The 21,904-nt window shown below is 30.6% G+C and overlaps 3 protein-coding genes across 3 annotated transcripts; 2 read left to right on the top strand and 1 right to left on the bottom strand.

Moving 5' to 3' along the window:
• Positions 1-10,147: 10,147 nt before the first annotated feature.
• Positions 10,148-11,260, bottom strand: LOC107909526 (cysteine-rich and transmembrane domain-containing protein WIH2). The gene is made up of 3 exons (XM_016837093.2): positions 10,998-11,260; positions 10,570-10,780; positions 10,148-10,427 (listed from the first exon to the last, which is right to left on the bottom strand). Exons 1-3 carry the CDS (start codon positions 11,044-11,046, stop codon positions 10,379-10,381), a joined length of 309 nt encoding a protein of 102 aa, XP_016692582.1. The 5' UTR covers positions 11,047-11,260; the 3' UTR covers positions 10,148-10,378.
• Positions 11,261-13,476: 2,216 nt separating this feature from the next.
• Positions 13,477-14,838, top strand: LOC107909527 (GEM-like protein 5). The gene is made up of 3 exons (XM_016837094.2): positions 13,477-14,041; positions 14,118-14,392; positions 14,493-14,838. The coding sequence occupies exons 1-3, from the start codon at positions 13,723-13,725 to the stop codon at positions 14,676-14,678; spliced, it is 780 nt and encodes a 259-aa protein (XP_016692583.2). The 5' UTR covers positions 13,477-13,722; the 3' UTR covers positions 14,679-14,838.
• A 2,644-nt stretch (positions 14,839-17,482) lies between these two features.
• On the top strand, positions 17,483-18,922 carry LOC107909528 (GSH-induced LITAF domain protein). The gene is made up of 3 exons (XM_016837095.2): positions 17,483-17,926; positions 18,353-18,479; positions 18,561-18,922. Exons 1-3 carry the CDS (start codon positions 17,727-17,729, stop codon positions 18,642-18,644), a joined length of 411 nt encoding a protein of 136 aa, XP_016692584.1. The 5' UTR covers positions 17,483-17,726; the 3' UTR covers positions 18,645-18,922.
• The last annotated feature ends 2,982 nt before the right edge of the window (positions 18,923-21,904 follow it).

Genomic DNA, 21,904 nt, shown 5'->3' with positions numbered 1-21,904 from the left:
GATACACGCCTTCCACGTGGAATCATTCACCCTTTGAAGGCACAAGTGCAAAACTAGATAGCATTGTAAATAGTGTAAGATGGTTTAATGGAAGAAAATAGTGAATTTAGATTTTGTATTTTAAAATTTAATTTGATTATTTATTATTACTATTATTAACCATGGATTATGCTTGAAAGGTACAATAAATGTATTAAAAAAAAGTACATTAAAGGCATTCGAGAGTTTGACTTAAGTGATAATTTTGAAATTATGATAGTTTATTTTTAATATATTTTATGAAAAAGAATTTTTATTATTTTTAACTAAATTAATATCTAATTAATTCGTGATTGGATACAAGGAAAAAGTAATCTATCTTTGAGATTTGATTGAAAATGTATGGATTAGAAAAACAGTCATTTATCTGGAGATAAATATATATCATGTTTTAATACTTGGAATTGATAAATAAGCACATGTGGTGGACTAACGTGATGATGTGATTGGAGGAGCGATCAAAGATATTCAATTAGTAGCATCTTTGACATGTACTTATAGGAGGTTGAACCAGGTTTTTGACGTTTTCTTCTTTCTTTATTTTCATCTAGAAATAATTAGATTTTGCTCTGTCTTGCTTACAGCAATAACTAGACACCTAAATCACATGTCTTTTTTCTTCACTTTAATCTTACTATTTTTTTTTATTTATAAACAAAATCTAGTAATTATATAATAAAAAAAATTTCACGATGTTAATAATTAGACTTATTTTTCTAAGCTTGAAAAATAGAAAATTAATTTTAATTTAAAATTTACATTTTAATCTTTTATATTTCTTTTTTTTTTGAGGACCATTTTAACATTTTGATTTTAAATATATGTATGGATGTATAGAAAATTGATTGTGTTGAGTTTTAATAGATGAGTAGCTATGAAGGAAATGAATTGTGACCATGTATATCCACAGTGGATGACAATAATGTTTTCCCGTCTCGGGATTTTAAGTATTGCTGCTACATTTAACATTGTGTGTCACTTCTTGTGGCCGATACATCAAGTGCAGCGAGTTGGAGGTTCACATGTTACGTGTGAATTAATTAATTACATCCCAAACTAATCCTTAAATGGATGGATGCCTGTCAGAATGTTTTAAACCACCGCCGGAAACATTGATTGCATGCATCTTTTGATGGGAAGAAATAGGGTCGGCACATGAAAATGATGTTTGCTAGGATAATGGGGGTGGGGGGTGTAAGATTAGATGATGTTTGGTTGTGGGTTTGGGACATAGGGTGTTTGTTAGCCACACTGCCAAGCTAGTGTAGACATTGCTGCCTTATGAGTATCTGCACTCCATCAAAGAAATACTTAAGAAACACGTGCCTCAAACTTTTGAAAATTCAACCACTAATCATATTAAAGACGCAGCCTTATCACGTGCTACTTATTAAAACTATTTGCTTAGTACGTATTTTATCACCTACGATGGTTCATTTATGTTAAGACGGCACAGATAGGGAATTCAATGATAATATGTGACAGTCTTTTTGTATGTGGAGGCATAAATTAAAAAAAGAAATTAAAAGTATATGTGAATTAATAAAAATATAATTTTAAAAAAAATCAAGGATGAACTTGGACATATGATTGTTCAAACACATCTAAATATAGACACCCATTTATCCAATTTTATTTCAGATGTATTTTTTTAATAAGTTTAGATTTTTTTAACAAAATAACATGTTATTTATATTGGGAAAATTACACATAAAAGTCCTATTTTTTTAAAATTTATCGAAATGGGCCTAGTATTTTATTATTTACCGGAATGGGCCATTTTCCCCGAAATCGCGTCCACATCAGCGCGATGTCAGGGGATGTGTCAGTAAATCACGTCCACGTCAGCACGATTACTTACGTGGAAGCAATAATTCATGAACAATTTATGTTTTTTGGCTTGGAAAGCTTTAAAAGGCCATAACTTTTGGCTCGATTGTCCAATTGAGACGATTTTTTTTATTTCGAATAACTTTTCGAGATCTACACGTTGACAAACAGCCGAAGGCGGTTTGCCGCAGTTTTCATCGAAAAAAATCCTTTTTTGCCTCTAAATTTTTATTTTTTCGGTTTAAAATTGAATTTTGAAACATTCAAATCATTATTTTCCTTATTTATTTGAAGTAAACACCGGATTTTTTTTACAGAATTGTTGTATTATTTTTTTTATTTGACACGTGTATGGAATAGGTCCGATAAATCATTAGAACGTAAGTAATATAATTAAGATAATAATAGTATTTTTATAATATGTTAATTAATTAGTTTAGCTTAGTTGGTTAAGATACTTGCTCTTTTCCTTTAGTATCTTGGCTCAAATCTTGTTGGTAATAATTTTGAATATTTTTTGTACTTGTTGCATTTATTTTTTTAATCAATTAACTCTTCAATATTACATTAATATATATTATTAGTACAATAGTATAGACGGATTGACAATTTGAGCTACAATATTATGAATATTAACTACAATACATAATTTAAGCTACATATTATAGTAATACATTAATATGTATTATTAGAGGCAAAATACCAAAAAAGGGGTAAATTACACATAAAAGCCCTATTTTTTTAAAATTTACCGAAATAGACCCGGTATTTTATTATTTACCGAAATGGGCAACTTTCCCCAAAATCGCGTCCACGTCAGCGCGATGTCAGGGGACGTGTCAGCTAATCGCGTCCACATCAGCGCGTTTTGCTGATGTGTCAGAAAATCGCGTCCTCATAGGCGCGATTTGTGTCCACGTAAGCAAAGCGCGCTGACGTGGACGCGATTTGCTGACACGTCCCCTGACATCGTGCTGATGTAGACGCGATTTTGGGAAAAATGACCCATTCTGGTAAATAATAAAATATCGGGCCTATTTTGGTAAATTTTAAAAAAATAAGGTTTTTTTTGGTATTTTCCCATTTATATTATTATTTTAAAACTTAAAAATATATTTTTTTGAAAATTTAAAATATATAAATTAATAAAAAAACTATAAAAAGATTTACATCAAGAATGAATCTACACACATAGTTGTCTAGATTTAAATGCATCTAGAAAGTTATAAATTTTATAAATTTATAAATTTTTAATTCTTTTATATATTTATTTAAAATTTTAATTTTTATTATTTTATATATTATATTTTTTAATTTAGTTTTCAAAATATTATAGGGTTTTTATATATTTGTAATTGTATTTATTTTATATTTTTATAAATATATAAGTTTATATTATATATATTTAAAATAATAATAACCTAAAAATTAATATTTTATAAAAAATATATAAGTTTACTAAGAATTTATATTTCATCTAAATTTGGACACCGATTTATCTTGATTCATTTTTTATGTGAAAAAAATTATATTTTATTAATTTATATAATTTTAAATATTTTTTAGTTTATATCCACCACATAGTATATTGAGAGGTTGTCAAGTGGTACCGTTCAATGCTCGTGAGCACAAACTTAGTGTTAGTAAATTTAAACACCAACTAAATCCAAAAAAAAAAATTGTAAGTACCAAAATTTGTCTTGCCTGCCCAACATTTATACAACTCCGATTTAATAAGTTATTTGGTTAAATTAATTAAAGTGGTGTCTGATAAATTCAAAATTTATTTGTTAAAGAATTAATTATAGAGCTTAATTACAAGGTATGAAAATATAGAGTTTAGGTTACAATGATAATTTATGATATGATATAATAATTTATACGGTATAGTGTGATTGATTGAATTAATGTTATGAGTCAATTAAATCTAAATTTGGTTAATAAAATTAATTAAAAATCAATTTTATTAAATATTTATATGAAATGTTTAATTAAAATAATTAAAAACTAAATATACAAGAATTAAACTTGAGACCAATAATATAAGTATCTTATCAATATATTTTTCCTAAAATTATTTTAATATTTTTTTTTTCATGACAAAATGTAATATGATTAAAAATAGTGGAATAAAGAGAAACATTTAAACAACGTGAGTGGGAGAGCGGCGAGATGTGGGCCCGAAATGATGCTGGTGTGAGCGGGTAATCTTCACCTAATCTGCAAATGGGATCGCCCGCTCATCCGGGTTTCGTGCTTTTTACCTCACACCTCATGCAACAAACGGACAGTAGATGATTGCTTTACTTCTCTTTTGATACCGCTCTTATCAAATATATTTTCTTTAAACATTCATTTGTAAAATTCTTAACTCTCTTTGTATTATTTTTAATCAAATTTTAAGTTTTATTTGTTTCAACGTAAAAAATTTTATGGAAAATATTTTCTGTTTTTTTCGATTTTTTTTTGTATAAAATAGGATTGTTAACGTAAAAGAGTTTTTAGTTAATATAAAATTATCTTTTTATTCTCGTAAATATGTCTTACTAAATTTTTTTTCAGTAAGACATTTTTCAAACTAATAAGGTTCTGTTCATTGTAATACTCTCATACTCGACCCGAACATTGGTTCAAAACACCGGGATGTTACATTCTCTACTACGTTCTTCACTTATCAAATATTTTCTTATAAACTTTCATAACTTTTCAATTTAATCCATTATATTATAAAAGTTCAATATTCACTAATTAATCATACTAAATCAATTTCTTTCTTGTTACACATTAATCACATAATTTATCTCAGTATCTTGTTTAAAGGGTCTGTTTGATTGCCAGTAAAATATTTTCCGTAAAATGATTTCGGAAAAATATTTTACTTTTCTGTAAAATGATTTACTGGAAAATATTTTCTGGTGTTTGATTGAATCTGTGTAAAATATTTTCGATTGTTTGGCAGATTTCCTGAAAATATTTTTCGAAAAAATTGTTTTTACATATATTGATATATATTAATAAATTTTTATATTTTAAATTATTTTTACATATATTGCAATGATTTATTTATAATAATACTCAATTATTAAGCTACAATATTAATCGTTATAAATTGAAAAAAATTAATATCAAATAAATTATTTGTAATTGTGTTAAAAAACAAGTATTGAATAATTAAAAAAACAAGTTACTGAAAAATCGATAAACAGAAGCAATTTTCTACCGGAAATGAAGGAAGGAATGAAGGAGGCAATAGAGAGGAGAACACGGAAAATGTCTTACGGAAATTGAAAGAGTAAAACATTTTCCCTAAAATGTAATCCATTTTCCCTTGTTTTGGAGTTCATTTTCCAAATGGAAAATGTTTTCCGCCAATCAAACGCTGGAAAAGTTGGAAATGATTTTCCGGAAAATCAATTCCTTCAATCAAACAGATCTTAAATATCAAATTTCTATGTATTTCACTTCTAGTATTTCATCCACATATTTTTTAAGTTTAACAATTTAGTCCTTATCATCATAAAAATTTCATATTTTTCCACAATTTCACTTTTATAATACTTTAAACATATTTCATCATCTCATAACACATCCATTAAACTTTTATCATAATTTCCTTATTCACATATTAAATTGTTTCACACTTAAAATTTTGTATATTTTGCAATTTAGTCCCTATGGCCATGTAATTTATTTTTCACTATATAAGCCCTTAAATCAAATTATTCATTATAATATCTTATTTCACATAGCACATTTTCATGCATATGACTTCTCTTGTTTCAATTATAAATTTCACAAAGTTTATAATTTATTCATTAACATCATTTATTTACTATAATTTCACCTTAACACCACTTTGTAATCAATTCACTACTTATCATAAATCTGAAATATATGTTTGTTTCATTGAAAATAACTTTTATGAAATATTTTCAGGAAATCTGTCAAACAACAGAAAATATTTTACATAGATTCATCCAAACACTGGAAAATATTAATTTTTTCAGAAAAGTAAATCATTTTCCGAAAGCCTCAGTGAAACAAACGGAGCCTTAGTTAAAAATAATACTAAATAATTAGTTTTTATCTTTAAATATATATACTTTTTAAACTAAATAATTTTGACTTAAAGGTGTAAAAAGTTCTTGATTTTTTTTCAAAAAAGAGCAATTATGCCCTTGTTTTTTTTTTGGCACTCAATTGCATACTTGAATTATCAAAATGCAACAAAAAGGCTTTTTGATTGTTAACTTTACAGTTGATTGCTGAAGTTAACAGCTCCAAGTTTTTTTTCCTCAAGTATCTTCACCAGTGTCATGCTATAATTGTGACACATGATGGAAAAAACAAAAAAATATTAAAATAAATAAAAATATAGAAAAATATTTAAAATTTATTTAAAAATTAGAAAAAATTAGAAATTATAAAAATATAATATTTAAAGTTATTATCTCCGCCACATATCATGCCGTGGTTGTGACAAGTAGTGAAAATGATAAAAATGAAAATAAATAAAATAAAATAAAAATTATAAAAAATATAGGAAAAATATAAAAGTTATTAAAAAAATAAAAAAAATATTTAAAGTATAAAAAACTATAGAAATGTATTAAAAACACCGAAAGTCCTAGACTTCTGTATACGTTTTTCTTCAGTTTTTTTTCTCTTACATAACTTAGCTTCTTAACTCTCAAGATACGGAAGGCTCTGAAAAGGGATAGTTTCAATCTTTCTTTTATTTTTATTTTTGTTTTAAATTATAATTAGTTGTTTGTTTTCTTGGTACATATAGAAAACTCAAAATTACAATAATTTTCATTAGGTTTTTATACTTTTTTAATTTTTTTCCAAAATTTTTTAATAAATCTTAAATATTTTCTATAATTTTTAATAATACTTATAATATATCATAATGTTGACAACTATTTTCAAAATTTATTTCTATATTTTTATTATAATATAAGTTGAATATGTGCTAATATCAAAGTAATTCCACTATGCCATCATTATAGTAATAATAATAGTAATAATAAAAACAGTTTAGCCAAAATAAAAAGGATAAAAGATACCGGAAAGAACGATAATTTGCATTTGAGTTAATTATGGGTAAAAGTATCATGAAAGCCCTTTTTTAAGAGGTTGATTGAATTTTGCCCCCTAAAATAAAAAGATGGATAAATTAGCCTTTGTATATTACAAAAAAGTGCAAATTGACACTTCAATTAAAAATTTCATCTATATGTATTGTCAAGTGATGATTTGTTTTTGTTTTTTTTTCAATTTTTTGTGTAAGTGGTGTGGAATTTAAGGACGAGTAGGATTAAGTAAAAGTACCATGGAGGCCACCGAAGAGCCGGATTGCATTTTGTCATTTCTACTAAAGAAGTAGTCAAATTAGTCCCTATATGTATATGTTAGATCAAAGATTTTTGTTAAAAAAACCATCAATTTCTACTTTTAACTGATGACATGGATGACGGAGCAACTAACAACAACACATGATATGTCATGTGTACCTCATGCTTGTATGTGTGTGTGGTTGCTCCACCATCCACTATCACTTAACAATAGAAATGGATGGAATCTTTAACAAAAGGAACGCTTTGCTCTTTAATTTAACGTATAGGGACTAATTTGTCAATTTTTTGAGTAGAGGGGGCAAAATGCAATCCAACTTCTAGTATAGGGTTACCTAATCCTACACCCCTATTTCCATTTCACTTATATAAAAAAATATAAAAAGTCAAGTCGTCACTTAACAACACGTATGGATGGGTTTTTTAACGAATACAGGGGCTAATTTGCCCTTTTTTGAATAGTGAGGGCAAAATGTTATTCGTCTCTTAATACAAGGGTCTCCATGATACTTTTACTTGTTTCTATGTGAGTTAATATTTTGATTCAATGCAAAACTAACTTTAAAAATTGATTCAATATTTTGATTGATGTTGTGAGTTAATAGAGTTAATTGTTTGTTTAACTAAAAACATTAGACTCTATTTTAGTTTTTCTGGAAAATGATAAACATTGAATAAAATGTATTTAGTTAAAAATTTTAAAGATAAAAATGAAATATGTGAATATTAGGAAATAAATAAAATATTTTCATTGTTTTGAACTTTAAATTAATGAAATGAGCCTTAGATTAAATTTATATAAACACAAAAATATATTTTTTTTTCAACAGTTTTTATATATCAAATTTATTACCGTGATTTGAATTCATATAATTGTATGAATTATTTTATTTTATTTTATTTATCATGTTTTATTATATAAAAATATAAACCAAACATTTTTTTCATGTTTAATTTTTGAAAACAAATTATTATTATTAAGAATCAAATGTGTTATTTAATTTAAAATTAAAAAAATGAAAAAATATTTTTTAAGAAACTAACCAAACCCTTACTGTTTGGTTGAAAAAGTAGAAAATAATTTTTAGAAAATGAAAAAGAAAAATAAGAAAATATATTTTCATTGTTTTGATATATTAGTAAAAATTAACTGGTGAAATATAAGAGTTAATTTCATTAGATACCCACAAACTATGACCATCTTTTAGATTGATCCCTAAATGTCAAAATATTTTAATTACATCTCAAATTATCGATGTTAAATCAATTAGACCCTTCTATCATTGAAACCGTTAATTTTTTCATTAAATGACATGTACAATCTTATATAACATAATTTAAAATGAAAATTTTAAAACGGTGCATACCTTTTAAAATTAAAACCTAAAAATAAAGTAAAACTGAAAAAAAAGTGAATGATAATTTCTATAAAAGCTTCGAAAACCTTAAACCAAGATGTTTACATCATTTATTTTTCTTTAGAAGTTTCATTTTAAATTATGTCCTATAAGATTTGATGTCTCATTTAACATTTAAATTAATGATTTTAGTAACGAAAGTACCTTATTGATACAACATCGATAGTTTGAGGATGTAATGGGTATGTTTTAAAGTTTGAGGACCAATTTAGAACGGAAGTCATAGTTTGAAGACATTTGATGCAGTTAACATGAAATATAATTACATTTTTAGATAGTAGTAAATAAAAAATTATTTAGTTTATAATTTTCATACTATTAATATAATATTTTGTATTGTTTTGGATAAAACTTGATATTTCATTTTTGACAAAAATAAAATGATAATTTATTTAAAATATAAGTTTTAAAAAATTAAAATCAACTTAACATTGGTTTTCAGTACTGGATTGGTGATTGAATCGATTTGGTCACCAATTTATCAGTTTGACTGGTTTGATTAAATAAAATTTTAAAAATTCATAAAATAAAAAATATTAAAAAAAACTGATTCAACCGATTTTTTAGTCCGTACTGATTCGCGAGTGAATCGACCTAATATCTCTCTTTGGACCGACATTCCGACCGATTCTCAGTCCAACCAATCTGATCTGCTAATTCGGTCTAATTCAAACAACCATACTTAATATGAAAAGTAAATGATAATTAAACTCATGGCATACGACTCTGCTTTAATATTCTTTCCTTGGTGGCATAGTACTTCAATTGGATGATAAACAAGTCTTCCATGATCTCGTGCTTCTTGAATTCCTTTTTCTTTTGGATGTCCATATTTGCTGCAGTAGGTTTTCTTGAAACCAGTACATGTGTACAGGTTGTGAGTGACAATGGTTGTTTCCATTGGTTGATATCAAGCACACTCATCCCCTGCTTTGAGATGCTTCATAAGGTTTCGACATCAACAATTTTCCTCATCGGACTTTGAGCATCTCAATATTGTAGAACTCAATTGCAATGTCGAAATGTAAAATCATCATTATGTTTTGCTTTTACTTGGACAATGTCACCAATACCTTCATTTGATCAGTGATAATTTTCTGTATATCTTGTTATATGATCAAGGATGAGCTTGTGATAATTACCAAGAAAGTGACTACAACATCTTCAAGGGAAACTGAAAAGTGGAGAAGATGAATGAACTTGTTATTTGATCTTTTCAATGGATCTGAGTTGATTCAATAGTTTCAAGATCCTCTTGGCCCAACATTTATGTAAAATCAAAAACACTAATCCCCACCCCAAATCAATATCTTCTCATGGTTTTAGTTGTTCTAAATGCTTTTTAGAATGATATTTGATGAGGTTGGCGATGGTATATAATTGATAATTTATGTGATAAATAAAATCTTCTATTTAATTGTGTTTTTGGTGTTCGTTTAGCTGATTGGAAAATGTAAAATTGGGGCTAACAACCTTCTAAAAATATTTATATTTTATGTATAATTATTCAAAATTAGATAAATTATTTTAAATATCCATGATATGGTATAAAGAACTGGTTTCTAGGTTCTCTTCTCTGCCAGCCTTTATAGGTTATACTCGTAAGCTTTTCACGACCAAAAGAAATCCATCCACCAAAGCATTACCATAATTATATAAGAGTTTCAAAGTAGAACCCATTCCACCGGTTGACAATAATCGTAACCTAAAATTATCAATCCAGACAGATAATGGTTAAAAGACGCAGTCCTCCAATAAGCAGCAGCAACAAAGAGTAGCCAAACTGCAAATACGAACTCCGATTATAAGATTTCATGGTTATCTAGCATAACAGATGAGATCACATAAAGACATAAACATCTCAATGGAAATTGCATTGCTTCATTCATCTAAAAAAGCAGAGATAGAGATTCCATAGTCCATACCACCCCGTCAGGAAGGAAGTGCAACCATTGTGAGTGTATTCATTCCTAGGAGGCAGGCGTGGAGGAAGCAGCCCAGGTGATGATGAAGGGTAGCCCTCATAACAGTAACCTTGATAGCCTGGTTGTGGTGGTGAGGGCGAACGATGAGTACGGTTATAACCAACTGAAGTTGGCGGAGGAGGGAAGTCTGGCCCTGGTGGAGGATAGGGCCCTGTTTTGCACTATAACCGTCAGTTGAATATTCTCATTAACAATCACTATAAATATTTAGAGAGGTATATATTGATATAAGCTTTGTTCCAGTAGTAAAACAAGGAGCAATTAGGCGTCCTGTATCACTAAAACATTCGATTGAACCAACAAAATAACCAAAACATATAATATTAAGAAAAGAAAGAAGAATGGCAGCAAGTGGGGAGAGCAGCAACCTGAGGGGGCTAGGGGCTGATGGGAAACATGCTGATGGTTATAACTCATTGTTTCAAATTTGAGACTCCACTGCGCTCAGGATATAACAAGTAGTGAAAGAAGTGGAAATTTAGTAGGAAGGTTCCCTTAGTTAAAGAATACAACTCCTCCTCCAAACTTGTTCGCCAAGATTACAAACAAAGAAAAAACAAAGGGAGCCGCGCGAGTGATGTATGCCACTCTGATTTTTTTATTTTTCTAAATACTTAAGAATATATCTCATCTTTTAAATTCCTTTACATCTATCTCATATTTATATGTGAATCTAGCTTTCAAACTTTTTTATTTTATTAATTTGGTTATTACTGTTAAAAAATAATACTAAATTAGTCACTCCACTGATAAATCTAACGGAATGTTCTAATTTCTTTTTTATTTCTTTAATTTTTCTTTTTTTCCCTTTCTTTCTTTCTTATATTTTTTCATCTTTTCCCTCTTAACCCAAAACCCTAGCCGCCGCCTCTCTTAAAGATGTTATCACTTCCTCCGTCAAACCACTATTGGTGAGTGTTGTCCTGTCAATGAACGGCGTCGAGAGATACTTCATCTTTTTCCCTATTTTCTTTGTTTTCCTCCTTTTTTTCTCCTTACCCATAGTCACCGCTTCTCACCGTCGCTACTATGATCATCCAATGTCTTCTTCGGCATTAGACTATCAATCCAAAATCACCAAAGTAAAGCTCAAAGTCTCCTCTTCACTACTGTAGGGTTAGATTTCTCAAAAACACCTTCAAAAATTATGAGGTTACTCCCAAATCTTTAGAATTTTTGTGCTTTGATCTCTTAATCGCACCGTCAATATAGCTTGATCTGATATATTTTTCTACTTTTGAGCTTGCCGTGAACCCAATTGGGCTTTCCTTGGAGTACAGGAGACAAACCCCCGTTCAGGGGTCTGAGACCAACTTCCCTCAACAATAAGAATGATTAAATTTCAATTTACTCTATATACTTTAATTTTTGACACAACTCAGTACTGAGTGAGGTTTTTTTTTTTTTTAATTTCAAAATATCAAACCAGAAAATTTAACAAAATAATTTTAACAATGTTAACAAATAAATCTAAATTTTTAAATCTGAAAAGTAAATGGACTAAATTCGTAAATATACAAATACAAATACTTTATTTTACTCCACAATTTAGAAAGATAAATAATTAACTACGTAAATCAATAGAAATAGAAGTAGAAGTAGAGTATTTTGTTTCAATAACCAAAGAAGATGGCATTCGCATGGAAAACAGACAAAATGAACATTGATGATTTTATTTATAGTAGTAGATATCCTTTTTGTTGACACAAACGAAAAGGTTGGTAATTGATATGTTTTACTTACAGTATTATATGATATATCTAATACGTATATGACGTCTGATCATTCCAACTTACGGTATGTGTGGCACGTGTTGATCTAGTTAGAGGTATAAAGTTAGTATGAAATATATGAGGGCTTGGATAAAAATAAGAGGGTCAAGAAATGAATTTAAACAAAAAAAAAAGTCCATTTTAAAATATAGGTTGATTTTAGGTTTTAATTTTCAAGGATTAAACTCGGCTCGGCCCAACACATTTAAGAGTACTTACTTCACATAATATAAACAACATACAAAAAGACATTTACAAAATATAATATTATTGTTATGGTATTTCTTGCTACTGACCTAAAATCCGGACATAACCTCGAACTACCTATCCATGCAAAGGAACCTGGGCCCCACAAGGCAAAGACATTAAGGGCTCGCAGGGAGAGCTCGCGAGCTAAGTTCGCATGGTACGATAAACACGTGTTAAGTCTAGATTAGTATATGTGTTGACGTGCATAGAGCCTACCTGAGACGTCATTTCGATGAACAGTAATTGTATCTTATAAATACTCGATTCCCCTCGTCGAGAGGACACACAACAAAAACACTCAACAATTATATTATCTCATTATCAATTAAAATAAATTTCCATTTCTCTCTGGTATCATTATTATTTGAATATGATCCGATTTTCTTTTTTCAAAGAACCATTGCTTAATGCTCCATTTTTTTTATATATAATTCTAGTTTGTTAATACTAACCCATTTCTTTTTATTGATATTTTTTTTTAGATATTACTTGATTGATAATTAAAATGCTTAAAATTTTATTTGATAACTTTATTTCCATCAATACAATTAACACAATTTTTTTATATCAATTTTTTAACTAATAACCATAATTTAAATCATACTCATAATTATCACAATTTTTTATATTTTATACTCAAAATTCTATTTTAAAATTAGCCACAACTTTTTTTTTATATCAAAATTTTTAACTAATAGATAAACATAAATTTGGGTATGAAGATGATTGTGTCCTAGTATGTACAGAGAAAGATGTCACTCTCTCTCCCACACGTACATAACAAGTGGCTAAATTTAATCCTCACACGCCTTAGGGTGGACATCATTCCCCTTTGATAGAAAGACAACCGACGAAACTAGAAACTTCCTAATAACAACCGGTCAAGAAACCAAAGCTGAATTTCTAAATCTACAACTTCACTTTTCTAGAGAATACTTACTTGGATGCAAAGGAAATAAAGCACACTTAAATACCTAAATTTCTTGAATTCTCCTCTCAACCCCCTAACCAAATCATCCATTTCATAAATATTAATCCACCAAAAGAATTATCCATTCAGTTCAAAGACACCATGACATCTACACCTACTCAAGAAAACACTCAAGTAGAAGGATCCCACGAACCCACAGTAGAAGCACCCCCATCGGAAGAAGATATTAAGAAATGGGGCACGCACGTCATGGGATCCCCAGCAGCTCCTAGTGCCCATCCAGACAACCAGAAGGCGGCTTTATGGAATGCTAGTGATCACCAACAAATCTATGAGCTGCCCTATGTCGTTTATTCCCCTGCAGAAAGACCAAGCCATAATCCTTTTGAACCTGTGATTAACATGTTCAATACCTGGAGTAGGAAGACCGAGTCTATAGCACGCAACATCTGGCACAACCGTAAGTTCATTCAATTATAGCTAGCTTCTTCATATCATAGTCCTAATATGTGTGGACTGGATATATGAAATTACAGTTAAAACTGGACCGTCTGTATCGGAAGCAGCATGGGGTAAATTAAACCTGACAGCCAAAGCTATAACAGAGGGAGGATTTGAGTCTCTGTTCAAGCAGATTTTTGCAACTGATACGGATGAAAGGTTAAAGAAGACATTCGCCTGTTATCTCTCCACAACAACAGGCCCTGTTGCGGGTACGCTCTATTTATCAACGGCTCGGGTAGCCTTCTGCAGTGATCGGCCCTTATCTTTCACTGCTCCTTCTGGTCAGGAGACTTGGAGCTACTACAAGGTAATAATATAAAGTATTGAACGATAGTAATGATATGATGAATTGCAAATTGAACAGATTCATTAATTTAGTTAAATTTTGCATTCGTTAATAAGGACAGGTGATGATACCTTTGGCGAATGTGGGCAGTGTTAATCCGGTGGTGATGAAAGAGAATCCGGTGGAGAGCTATATTCAGGTAGTTACGGTGGATGGGCATGACTTCTGGTTCATGGGATTTGTTAATTTTGAGAAAGCATCGTTTCATCTTTTGAACAGTGTGCAAGATAGCAAGCCGCTACCCTGAATCCAGCCTAGCCTAGGGGCAGACTATATGTTTGGATGTTATTTTTTAAAATTCAGATGTTATTATTACTAGGAATATGAACACTTAGAATATTGTGAGGGGTTTGACGAGTTGATTTGATTTTTTTGTCTAATAGATATGAACATTGATGTTTCCAGAATTTTAATTTCCACACGTTTTACTTTTCATAACAAAATTATGGGGTTCCATTTTCTTAAAGCAATAATTATAAAAAAATATCCAGATTACTTGACAAACAAAGAGCACTATCCCAATTAGTAGAATGTCCCTACAAACCATTACAACTATCCAAATGAGCAATGTGCACCAAAGTTCAATGTAGGAGAAAAATATTAATTGTAATTTACTGCTATAAAGAAAAATCATGAAAACTAAGATTATACTTTTGTAATTACTTTAAATTTTTGTCTAAAATATTTTTCAACAAAAAATAAGACTTTAAATATAACTACTATAAAAGTAAATGATAATTAAGAAATAGTAAATAATATAAGATTTTAAAATAAATAAATTACCCTTATTTTCCAAAAGAGTTGAGAAAAATGAAACAGATGACCTCTCTTGCTGTTCCACTCCGGCCCCCACCAAATAAAAGCATAATGTTATTTGAGTCCCCAAAATAAAAGCAACTAATGTTATGTCATTAAGTTGAAATTATATTAAAAATCTTCAAATTTCCACATAATAAAAACAAAGTGAAAACTATATTATTATATAAATTCAATTTCTAATAAAAATGTAATTAAACATTAATATAATTAATTTGGGCATTAATGAAAATAGTTGGTTGGTTATAAAAGCAAATTGTAAAGCACAACCAATTAGGCCTGTCTCGGTGCATGTATGAAATAACACTTTTGGTATCCTACACAGACAGATCTATTATCAGATATATAGGCACCGATTTCTAATCTTTCTTCCTTCTCTTTCTGCACCTCCTTCCATCACCACCACCGAAAACCCTATATCTTGTCCATCTACACTGCTTCAAGACATGCAGTCACCTCAACTGCGAACGCTGTAGGTATGTTATCATGCAAGCTAGTTTTTGAACCCAGTACTACCTCCTTTGAATCTCTAATTACTACACATGCACAAGATTTTTTCCTATGTTTGTTGAACACAACATCAACGTTGATTTTGATGAGCGGGCTTTTCGGCGATTTCCATCATACCGGTTTCCCTTTCTGGACATGTAACTTCTAATTTAGAACCTCCTAGATGAACTTGCTATGGAAGAAGATGATTTTTGCACTCCTTTACGGACTAATTTGTTTCTCCATATCCAAGTCGCCTATTTGTACATGAAAACAATCTCCATTGCCTCATAGAATTGTGCTCAAATATGACTATCGCCCATTCTCTGTAGTTTGATTCTAACGCAGATATTGGCCAACAGAAATTTAATTGCTCCCATATCGCCTCTGTGCTCGGACAGTCTCGGAAAACATGCTCCAAAATTTCTACCTCACCAGAGCATCTAGGGCATAATCTAGACTCAACTAACCTTCTGTAAAGTAGACGAAGTAGGAAGAAAATTTTGAGAAATTCTCCAGTTTAGTATTTTAATCTTAGAGGGTAGATCAAATAGCCACAAATTTTTTTAAAAAGAAGCCGTAATAACCCGTTTTTAGTGGTGTTGAAAATAATGATTTTAAGACCATAATTTTAATGAGTGAGCCGTAAATATGATAATTTTCGTTAATTGTTCAGTTAGTTAAAGTACAAGTGGAGTATACTGAAAGTAACCGATTTTGAGAAATGAGATATCAAGATCTCGGTTTCATAAATTGACCTTGAGAATGTTTTTATTAAATATTTATAGAGTGATTATATAGGTGAATTAAATCTTGGATAAGTAATTTTACTGAATTAGTGACTAAGTAAGGTACAAGAATTAAATTATGAAAGAGGTAAAAATTAACCACTATGAAATTGTAACTAATTGAAGGATCAATTCAGCAATTTGGCCTTTTACTATATAGTGGACGGTGGTGATAGACCACTATCATCCATCAAAATAGGTAATTAAGGTTAAGGTTAATGTTAATGAATTATGATTAATTAAGTTAAAATTTAAGAGTCATCATCCATTTTTCTTTTTCTTCTTCTTCACAGTGGAAAGAATGAAACCTTGAGAAGCCATTCATAAAGTTTCAAACATTTATTACAAAGTATGCTGCTTCTTTTTTAAACCCATCATTCTTTTTAATTCCAATTACTAGAGTCTAGATTAATTGGATTTTTTAGTAACTTTCAATTTTAGAATTTTTAAATTTATAATGTAAAGTGATTATTTTTTCTTTAAATTCTTCATTTTTCCGGACACAAATTTGCATGAAAAAAGAGAAAAAAAAAGGTAAAGAAAGATAGTGTAAAACAACGAAGCAAATAAGAAACGAGTAAGATCAGAGTAACTGTGTATTTAATGTTTCTTTTAAAGGTTTAAGATTGTGATTTTTTATAAGATTGGACGTGAAAAAAGTAGTTGCAAATGATTTTATTTATTTATTTTAAATATATTTTTATAATTATTGTTAAAATAAAATTAAAAATGGGAAAATAATTTTTTTTAACTATAACTCGGGGACCAAATTAGCTATCAACCCTTGGAATCAAGGTGCAATAATACTGTTTTAACCTAAGCTAACAGTCAGGTGACAAAAATGTAACAATTTGATAACATTAGTGATTATTATGTAATTTTAAAAAAATTAGATAACTGAAATATAATTTTAAACTTTACCGGTATAAATATTGGGTTGAATAGGGTGGTTTGGAATTTCGCGTTTCTTTCCAAACAGAAATTGGCGCACCTTCCGGGTAGCTTCTTTTCGGTAACAAAACGCGAAAATCTAAGAATTAATTTTTATAAAAAAAATCTATGAATTAATCCAACAGCGGTCGCAGCCTCTAGACGTTTCGTTTTGAGTCATTATAAAATACCCCTCGCTGACTCAGATATAAGTCTACATTCATAGCTTGCATTAGTTGACGAAGCATCATATTATCGGAGAGATAAGAAATATGTCGAAGACGGAGCAGCCGGTGCTGGGAGTCCCATACTATGCAGGGCCGCGGATGGATGGATACCAACAGGGGAGGATACCAGCCAACGCCATATACGGCGATCCAAAGGGAATTCCGATTCAGCAAACCATGTATCGTGATACTCCCGCTCCTTTCAATTGCCCTTACTGTGGTAATTCCGGTCTCACCCTCGTCAGGTATTTCCTCTTTCTTTTTCATTCCCTTATCATATGAGATCGGTTTTTTCTAGTTCCCGATCATCTATTTGAGGCGGTTGTGCGGGATTGTAACGACCAGAGTCGACTCTAGGTCCTGCCTGACTTCTGAAATTTGTGGTTTGTTTTTCTTATATGCGAGTTTGTATTTTTAATTTATAACGTCAAATTCAGTAAGAGCGTTATATAGATAGATAGAATGAATCAATTGTAGTTTATTTTATAATAAAACATGTAGATGCTCTGTAGTTCCTAATTTTAGTTTCTTTGTGGCAGTGGATACAATTAAAAGTGGCTTGTTTAAATAAACATGACCAAACAATGAAAATGGCTTGTTTTCTGTTACCCCCTGGCCTGGCCATATACAATATGATAATATTACTCTATAAAATTTAATGTGAAATTCAGATCTAAGCCTAGTTTGGCAGCAGTGGTTGGATGCATGATGCCCTTTATGCTTGGAATCTGCTTCCTTTGCCCTTCCATGGACTGTCTTTGGCATAAATATCATTATTGCCCAACCTGCAACGAGAAGGCGAGTCTTGTTTTTCTTTGATATCCACTCTTTATTGTTTTCTTTCAGTAATTTCACCCCATTCCATTGTTTTTGATTCAGATTGCTGATTTTGAGAAATCAGATCCTTGTCTGGTGGTGGATTTGCCCCAATGGATGCAGAAGAGTTTTGCTTTGCCTGCATGATAACCAAGTCTACTAAAACCCATTTGCTTCTGATTTGCTACAAACCATTGTCTATACAAGCAACTGTGTTTTGAATAAAAGCTTTCCACTCGACTCTGTTGCCAGTCGCAACAGCCTGTTGTGTATTTTTTTGGATACATACAATCTATCCATAGCTGAATTTAATGTTATAAGTCAATTTGATCTTAGCTCCATTAGAAAAAGCTTCATGACATTATTGACGAATAGCCCCTTCGGTTTGAACTATACAATAATAAACATATGTAATATTCTTCCAACTTCTAGAAGGTGATTCTTAGACTAGTAGATATGTTTATAAATTTCCATAACAAAATGTATTTCATGCACATAAATGTGTAATTTGTTGACGAAATAGGGGAGTAGGATTTTTGAGATCCTTGTTATTACGATCATAAATTTTACTTCAAAATACATAAATTATGATTTATTTACTATTACTTTCAAGCCTCACATTATAATTTTTTTTAAATTTATATTTTAACATGGTTAATTATTTTATTAAATTCGTCTTCTCGAAAGTATCGTATTGTGTTATATTAATAATTTCCATTTTTGAACTAATAACAGAATCAATTAAAAATATGTAATCACCACAATGTGCATTTTAACATTTCTTACTTTTTCTGAACCTATTAAATTATCCTTTTTTAAGGGCATTATTCGATTCCTTTTAAATCTATTATATTTATGCACCATAAACTATATAATATTTGAAAACTGAAAAAAGAATTCCATTAATTTTATACCCTGTAAGCAAATTTTAATAATATTATATTTAAATTTAGTTTATTGTTGCTTAGCTTTATATATTAGATTGAGCCTAAAGATGGTTCCTAGCGTTCGCCCTTGTTTATAGGCTTTGTGCTACTTTTTGTAAATGAAGTAGCATCAAGATGACCGTCTATTTAAAAGCGTTATGAAGCAATTGCTTTACGCATGTAATGATGAAAGTGACTAGTATATATAAATGCGGAAACTTCATTTACCTCTACCACCATTTCGTTTTGGTAGCTTATATCCAGTTCAGCCCTAAGAGTCTCCATTTCCAGGTGAGGAAGAAGAGAAAGTCCAGCATGAGATGACAAGAGCCTGTTTCGTTAGCCAAGGAGACTGCCTGTGTGCCACTAAAGACTTACTTTTACCTTTCATCATAATCCCGATGGGAAGCGATGGAGCCGTCGCATTCCATTTCAGTTTTCAAACTGCTGCTTGCCCTTGCCAGGCCACAGGCAAGTCATCCTTGGCTACAATACAGGGGCTAGCTCCAGTCCTCATGTGGGACCTCTCTTCCTCGTGAAATTGTGAAATAAATCTCCTCGATTTCTCCAATGGGATGCTAATAGGCAATGCTGGGGGGGACTATTTATAACCAATGGCTGAGGAGGAGGCACTGGACATTTGATTCGGATCATCATAATCATCGCGTCTTGGAATATATTCCGCTTTTTGCATGGCTCAGACTATGCCACCCATCTCTTCAGTCATAGCTGCTCACTTTTTGTTGATGATCGAATTTTCAAACTCCAAGAGATACTCGTACTATTACTAGACTGAACATACAGACAATTAAATCACCGCCCACATTTCCTTATTGTTTATTATTGCATGTTCACCACTCTGACTCTTGGCCGTTCCCAAAGGTCTATTGGAAATGAGGATTACGCCATTCTGTGTCCTTTCCGCTCTTTTTGCTTTAAAATGTTTATCTCCAATCAAGGATACTGTGCTAGCTTCTCCGGTTCTCTCACTAGCGCAGTGTTAGTGGATCATAATTGTTTTGACTTTTGGGTTTACCCCTAGAAGGGCGACAACGTAGAGCCAAATCTTAAAAGCAATATCTGATTATCAGGTCCATGGAAAGCATAATGAACGTTGGAATGCCTCTTCTATCCTTTTCCTCCTTTCCCTTTTCATCATATTGATATTCGGATTCCAGCATCAACCCAAGGCCATAAGTCAATTCTTTCTTTGACTTTGTTTGATTTGGAGGAACTCAGAGGATTTCAAATCATAAAAGAGTGAACGTCAAAGCTCTTATATCGAAGCTTCTTCAACAAAGATGGAATCAGAACAAATAATTGACTTGCATTGCATGTGCTTTTCCTCTGCAGTCCTCCTTGGAATTAGAAGAGAAGAGGTGGATGTGTCAATCATACGTGTTCGATAGCATCTCCAGGCCCACTTGCTCAACTCTCGTTTACGGATTTACGCATTTAGGGTTTCATTTTGTCTATGTTGCCTAGACTTCCATTTCATGTTTTGTTGAGTGCTAGAATTGGAATACAAATGCCTACCTTCCATCGCTTAACTAACGGGCATTAGGTAGACTCTTCATGGTGAGATGAAATTTTCTGCCAATTCCCAAAAGCTTGCTATATTCATGCACTGTACCGCCGTGGAATTTTTGTTTCCAAATTTTGCACATACACATATATTCGAATTTTGTATAACTTTTGGGTCCATGGGTTCTTTTGTATTTATTTTAAATTTCTTCACCTCTTTCGAATTTTAGAGTTGTATTATTTTGTTCATATTTTTAATGCGTGTTGGAGGATTTTATAATATATATTTTTTGAATATTTAATTATCTTAGTTCCCCCTCCCATCATCATTGGGAACTCCAATGCGGACGTTATGATCTCTTGCATGCAACTTCATCGATACATGAAAGATTCTTTTGTGGTAGAGACTACAACAGCAGTTCATGCCCTCACTTTGCTTTGGAAACAGTACTTATATTTTCTTGATGCATGTGAAACGATCAAGAAATGTTATTTCTATTGTTTTCACTCAAACAAAACAATTCGCAAAATCCAAAATATATTTGTTTGAAAAACTGATTTTATAAGTCCATTAACAATGGATGAACTCATTGTTGATATTTTATAATGTGTCATTATTGCAATTTGGCTCTATACTACCTTTTATGCTAATTTACTCATGTTTTTTCATTTAAAATATCTACATTTTATTTTTAAATATTTGATGATATCACATCATCAAGTCAGCATTTCATGTTATCACAAAATTTATCCCTTAATGGTCCGATACATAGTCAATGAGCATTTTTGGGCAACTAACCTCAACCTTGAGGTATCAGAACATAGCCTTAGACCCCAATACATAAGGGTCTAAGGATCATATGTTTTAAAGTAGGATATTGACTTAATGTTAGAATCAATGGTTGTAAGGGTTCTTAATTCCCTCCAACTACTCAAAATAGTTAGAAATAAATGAGG

Source organism: Gossypium hirsutum, chromosome D02 (assembly GCF_007990345.1).
Source record: "Gossypium hirsutum isolate 1008001.06 chromosome D02, Gossypium_hirsutum_v2.1, whole genome shotgun sequence".
Classification (NCBI taxonomy): Eukaryota; Viridiplantae; Streptophyta; class Magnoliopsida; order Malvales; family Malvaceae; genus Gossypium; species Gossypium hirsutum.
The sequence above is the reverse complement of the archived record's forward strand: the minus strand, read 5'-3'. Positions and strand labels throughout refer to the sequence as shown.

Excerpts from the sequence above, each read along its gene's own strand:
- LOC107909526 (XM_016837093.2), bottom strand. The coding sequence starts at position 11,046 with ATGAGTTATAACCATCAGCATGTTTCCCATCAGCCCCTAGCCCCCTCA. Across the intron at positions 10,781-10,997 it reads TCAGCCCCTAGCCCCCTCAG|GGCCCTATCCTCCACCAGGG; the intron begins GTTGCTGCTCTC and ends AGTGCAAAACAG. Across the intron at positions 10,428-10,569 it reads ACTTCCTTCCTGACGGGGTG|TTTGGCTACTCTTTGTTGCT; the intron begins GTATGGACTATG and ends TCGTATTTGCAG.
- LOC107909527 (XM_016837094.2), top strand. The coding sequence starts at position 13,723 with ATGACATCTACACCTACTCAAGAAAACACTCAAGTAGAAGGATCCCAC. Across the intron at positions 14,042-14,117 it reads ACGCAACATCTGGCACAACC|TTAAAACTGGACCGTCTGTA; the intron begins GTAAGTTCATTC and ends ATGAAATTACAG. Across the intron at positions 14,393-14,492 it reads AGACTTGGAGCTACTACAAG|GTGATGATACCTTTGGCGAA; the intron begins GTAATAATATAA and ends TAATAAGGACAG.
- LOC107909528 (XM_016837095.2), top strand. The coding sequence starts at position 17,727 with ATGTCGAAGACGGAGCAGCCGGTGCTGGGAGTCCCATACTATGCAGGG. Across the intron at positions 17,927-18,352 it reads TCCGGTCTCACCCTCGTCAG|ATCTAAGCCTAGTTTGGCAG; the intron begins GTATTTCCTCTT and ends TGTGAAATTCAG. Across the intron at positions 18,480-18,560 it reads GCCCAACCTGCAACGAGAAG|ATTGCTGATTTTGAGAAATC; the intron begins GCGAGTCTTGTT and ends TTTTTGATTCAG.